The following is a 5,712-nucleotide window of genomic DNA, read 5'->3' as shown; positions in this document are numbered from 1 at the left end:
CTAATATCTGATGTCTAATATCTGATGACTAATATCTAATGTCTGAATATACAGTCTCTGATGTACTATTGCCATAAAGTTAAAAGGCTAGAAGCTAGTCTAAACTGGAAAAATGACAAGCAAGGATGGATCTAAAACATGAATTTAATCTTTTAGTCCTTTTAATTAGGGACACTGAGTTAACTTACCTGTCAGCTTGGCACACGAATTACTAATATGCTTCTGTAGCGTTCTGTGGAGAGAACCTGTTTTTCCTTTTCCTAATAAGGTAGCTGTTTTAGGATCAATCTATAAGCCAATAAGTAGACCCTTTTAAGATACTAAAAAGCATTTATTAAATTTGACATTTTAATCTCAAATTTTGAAAATAAAGGTATGTTTTAAATAGTGTGCATGGAAATGCACTAAATAGTATATATGGGGATACAATTTCTCTCTTTTGTCTTTTAAGAGGTTAAAGTTTAAAATTTTACAATATCTAACCTTTTTAATTAATAACTTGGACAAAACATTTTACATACTTGGCTGTAAAGGGGCAGTGACTAACTGCACTTTCAATCGTTTTTCTTAAGGAACGGTTGTAACTAGAAAGCTTGAAAAGTTATTAAGAGTCACACGTGTATAATTTATTTATTTATTAACTAGAAATATGTATAAGCAATTGTAAATTTGAGAATTAATAGTATCTGAGGAATGAACAATTTTAAGTAATTATGAGCTCAGAGATATAGCATTGACTATTAATATACAAATTAAGGTTTGATTGTTCAGCATTTTAAAACACCATCTACAGCACACAACCAGATTATTTGTGCTGGGAACAGGGGCAACTGTGTGTCTTAAGACTTGGCCCCACAGCAGCTAGTTGGGCCCACGTGGGCCAACGATCGGCTGGGAGGATGAGAAAAATGACTTTACAATGTTTTTTCTGGCCAGAGAATTGTCTTGGGCACAACTAATTTTTAATTACCAATTAACAACAATTATAAAAGCTTTCTTTACTTTCTGTAAAACCTTTTGTAGTAAACTAAAACACTAAGTAATAAAAGGATACTGTCTCTGAATCTTTTGGGTGAGAGCAAGGATTTAAGGTAAACTTCCCTTGAGAAGCATTAGTTAATAAAATACTTTCCACTTAGGAGACAATATATACTGAAAGATTATAACTTGGCTTCTTGTATAGAAGCAGAAACAATAAAAATTTTTCTTACATAACGTAAAGCTATATTAGCCATACCTAGAGGCAAAATTTTCTAGTGATTACCAGTTTACTAGAAGCAAAAATCTTTGAATTTAAGCATTATTTTAAACATCTGAATAGATCTGTAACACTGTTAAAAAGAAATTTTCTTGAACACAGGGAAAAACTTTTTCCGGCATTGTTTGCAAAACAAAAGAAAGGACACAAGCCGCTCTGGGGCTGCCCAGAGCCCTGTATTGACTCAAAGGTAAAATACTTTTTAATATGAGCATCAATCTTAAATTTGCAATCAAACTGCAAGCTGCAGTCAATGGAACAATGGCAGTTTTAACCATAATTTTTAAGTTTTTTGTGCAAGGTTAGGATAATACCTACAACTTTGGGAAAGCAAAACCTACGTTTAAAGCAATTTATCATTTTTAAAATCACTATTAGAAGCATTACTATCATATTATGAAGTTTGGATGTCAATTAATACCTATGAATACCTATTAAAGCAAGCTTTAACGCTTTTATAAAGAGGCATTGCTTTAAATCTTATCTTATATTTTACTATTTAGGATAGGAACCACATTAATCATTATCTAAACTAGAAATATCTTTAGAGATGCAGCCTCTAGGGCTGCCTTAGGCCACGTGTCGGAAGGACTCTAAACTTGAGTTATCAAATTTAATATTAACCATCTATAGCAATGTAACAATTATTAATCTTAACCAACAACTTATGAGCTGAATGTGAAAACATGCAGAGCACATTTTCAATAAAAAAAAGAACCAAATGAAGCAGTTAATTTTAGACCAATCAGAGAATATTAATTTTTGTAGCTACAATCATAGAATAAAAAAGCACTTTACCATTGTCAAACACATTAATCATGAACCATTTATCAGACTTTTTACTCCGAAACTAAGAGGCTGTGCACTCGCTGCTTTTTCTTAAAACGAACATTTTTCCAGCAGGGGCCCTCCTGCCACGTGTCTGGTTCTTGGCTGAAACACGTGGCAGCTCTTGGCTTTGCAGATAAAGTTTTTTATACCATCTTTATTATCCAACATAAAACATAGAACATTCATTCATACAGACTGGACACGAACATACATGAATTGGACACGAGAACAGATTGGTGCACCAGACATTAAACAAGACACAAAAAGGGGGCAGAGTACTCCTGCTATTTGGGACAATTTCCTCCCTCATGATGCAGTTTTTATAACTGCGGCAATCCGTCTGATTATTAATTTCCTTTTAATAAACCCTTTCCTTTCTCACACCTAACAATGTAGATTTTGCGAGCCACGGCCTACCACCTGTGCCTAGCTCCTCTTAAGCTTCACTGCTGAACCTAAGTGAACCAGCCCTCGGGTTTAACGCTGTCTCAGCTTAGCCCATACCTTCTCCAGTACGAATTTCCTTTATCCTTTAATTATTCCATGGAGCTCCAAACCAGCAGTGTCTCTTCCAAAAATCCTTTGCCGTTTCTCAGTCCCGTGTTGGTTCGCCAAATGTTGTGTCCGGCCAGCAGATCACAGTCTGGGTTCTAGCCTGGAAAGGCATTTTGGAAACCTGGAAGAGAAGAGGGGCTAGGTGGCGAGAGAAAGAAATGTAGCTAAGACAGTATTCTGATCAAAGCTCAATTTTACTATTTCCAGACACTCAGTTATAAAGGAAGGGGGAGGGAACCCGATTTCCCGCCAAGTAACTCAGGGTCCAGTAGCAGGACGAACATGTGTGTTCCTCCAAGCAGCAAAGCCGCAGGGTCCAGCAGTAGGCGTGGCAGGACAAATGAGCAGGAAACTCCACCCTTGAGCAAGCAGGTTCAAGCAGGTTCAAGCAGGTGGGGGAAGGGAGACCACAGTTATGCTATTGGAAGACAGAAGTTGGTCATAGCTCTTCATCCCCTAAACTCATTTTAGGTGTTTGAGTGAAGGCTCCAAGAAACACTGTGCAGGACCCATGGAGTGGACTGCTTCAGCCACCAAGTGGGGATGGGACTCCATCATTGACTTCCACTCTGAGGTCTCAGAGACCTCAGAAGCATGAAGTGCAATGAAATCCAGGGCCTGAGTCTTCAGTTGCTGTGTGTTGTGGAGGTCAGCCAGGATGAGAGTGTGTGCAGCATTCTCCACAGAGAGGTTCCTGCAGAGGGCATCCTCACACAGGACCATCAGGCCTTCCAGGCCATACTTGTAGGCAGCTGTCAGCACATCAGTGGCCATGGAGTGGCTTTGGAGGTTTGGTGACTTCCCAGTGTAAATGAAGCCCATCATCTCCTTAAACACTTTGGGATCCAGGTCATGGATCTCAGTGGGGTTTGCTAGTCTCTCCTCCATTTCATGTTCAAACATGGCTCTGAAAACTGGAGAGCAAGCTGCTAGGATGGCCTTGTGAGCCCTGAATTCATGGCCAGCTACCAACAGGCAGCAGTCTGAAAACAGGGAATTCTCCCATAGCTCTCCTAGGTCATCTGTCAACAGGTGCCTTGGATCCTTGATTGCAGGTGTTATGTTCTGTCCAGGCATGCCAAAGACAGCTCCTACTATGCTCACCTTGCAGCAGAGGGTGAGCTTGTTTTCAGGGAGAAACCGACGTGGATGAGAGATGAGGAAATATCCAAGGATGAACTTTTTGAATCCCTTGTATTGCTTTTTTCGAAACCTAGTGACATTGAAGCTCTTCATACATTGATATTTCTCTCCTTGGGAAGTTGTGACCCAGAACTCGTACTTAGCCCAAACTGGGCTCTTTCGACAGCTGAGCAACTCCAGGAAAACTGACATGTAACTTTCGCTTAAATCATCGACCCCATTTGGGTATACTCTCAAACACCAGGTCACTTCATCATTGGCCTCTAACGAGAAGACAGGGCTCGTAATCATTCTCCTAGTTCCATCTATGCAAGGTGAAAAGTTCCTAATGGTCCACACATAGCAGAATTCCTTTACACTGATATGTGTGTAGCCCCAGTTCTGGGCTTCCATGTCCTCTGACATTTCTACTGGAGGTAGACTGGAGGTTAAAGTTGATCTGAAAAGAAGAACTAGAGGTTATTTACTCTTCATCCTGTTGGTTACAATTATAATACACTTTATTTTTAGTTTCAATTTCTTCGAAATTGCCCCTTCTATGATGTTGGCAACTTGTGTTGTCACTGCTGTTGTGTTCTTGTGTTTATTGAATCTTAGGTCTATGGTAATCGTTTTGGCTATTTTATCCAACTTTGTAAGAGCTTGGAAAATTTTAAACACTCTCCTTTATATAATGTTGTATTTCTACTGCCATCTGGTTATCTGTGGTGTTAGCTAGTCTTGCTGTGTCTGACTGTGGTTTGTTCCTTTTGCAAACCATCTAAACAATCCCATAACCCCTAAAGAAAAGGAAATAGACATTAAAAGTCTCCCATCCAAAAAAAAAGCCCAGACCCAGATGGGTCTGAGGCAGAATTTTATCAGACCATCAAAGAAGACCTAATACCAATAGTCTTCAAACTATTCCAAAAATAGAAATAGAAGAAACACTACCCAATTCATTCCATAAAAGCACAGTTATGCTCACACCAAAACCACACAAAGACGCAACAAAGAAAGAGAACTTCAGACCAGTTTCAGATATGATCATTACTGAAAAAAATACTCAAAAAAAAATTCTCAAAAACCAAATCTAAGAACACATCAGCATGAATATCATCCACCTCGATCTAAAAGACTTCATCCAATGGATGCAGTTATGCTTCAATATATGGAGATTCACCAACATAATCCACTGAATAAACAAACTCAAAGGAAAAAAAAACCCACCTGATCATCTCATTATATGCTGAGAAAGCATTTGACAAAATTCAACACCATTCATGGTAAAATTCTTGGAAAGATCAGGAATTCAAGGCCCATACCTAAACATAGTAAAAGTATACAGCAAACCAGTAGCCAACATCAAACTAAATGGAGAAAAACTTGAAGAAACCTCACTAAAATTGGGGACTCTCTCCCTGCCTAGTCAACACAGTACTGGTAGTTCTAACCAAAGCAATTAGACAACAAAAGGAGGTCAAAAGGATACAAATTGGAAAGGAAGAAGTCAAAATATCACATTTTGCAGCTGATGTGATAGTATCCTTAAGCCACCCCAAAAATCCCACCAGAGAACTCCTAATCCTAATAAACAACTTCAGCAAAGTAGCTGCCTATAAAATGACCTCAAATCAGTAGCCTTCCTCGACTCAAAGGATAAACCATTTTACTGAGCACATTTAGTGGAGTGGGGTGAGTTCCCACATGGAGTAATTGGAGAAAGGACTGAAGGAGTTGAGGGGGTTTTCAGGCACATTTTGGGAGCAACAGTGTTAAATGGCTACAGTCTCCTTAGGACTGGACTTCCAACCAAAAACCACAGGCTGAGGTCCAGCTAATATAACAATTGCTAAAGCCTGTACTTACTTAGTCCACAAAGTTTGAAGTCTCAGCTGTTCTGCAATATATACGGGAATCCTGAAGAAGTAGGTTCTAATGTCAGT

General features: G+C 38.9%; 1 protein-coding gene across 1 annotated transcript; it reads right to left on the bottom strand.

The window, feature by feature from the left end:
• Window positions 1-3,106: 3,106 nt before the first annotated feature.
• LOC147005546 (TD and POZ domain-containing protein 5-like) lies at window positions 3,107-4,192 on the bottom strand. Its single transcript, XM_085835289.1, has one exon. The coding sequence runs from the start codon at window positions 4,190-4,192 to the stop codon at window positions 3,107-3,109; it is 1,086 nt and encodes a 361-aa protein (XP_085691415.1).
• Window positions 4,193-5,712: the final 1,520 nt, after the last annotated feature.

Source organism: Mus caroli, unplaced genomic scaffold (genome assembly GCF_978045245.1).
Source record: "Mus caroli unplaced genomic scaffold, Mus_caroli_1 scaffold_3, whole genome shotgun sequence".
Lineage (NCBI taxonomy): Eukaryota > Metazoa > Chordata > Mammalia > Rodentia > Muridae > Mus > Mus caroli.
Note: the sequence above shows the minus strand (reverse complement) of the source record. Positions and strands in the feature narration are given on the sequence as shown.

Coding starts and splice junctions, on each gene's coding strand:
- LOC147005546 (XM_085835289.1), bottom strand. CDS start 4,192: ATGTCAGAGGACATGGAAGCCCAGAACTGGGGCTACACACATATCAGT.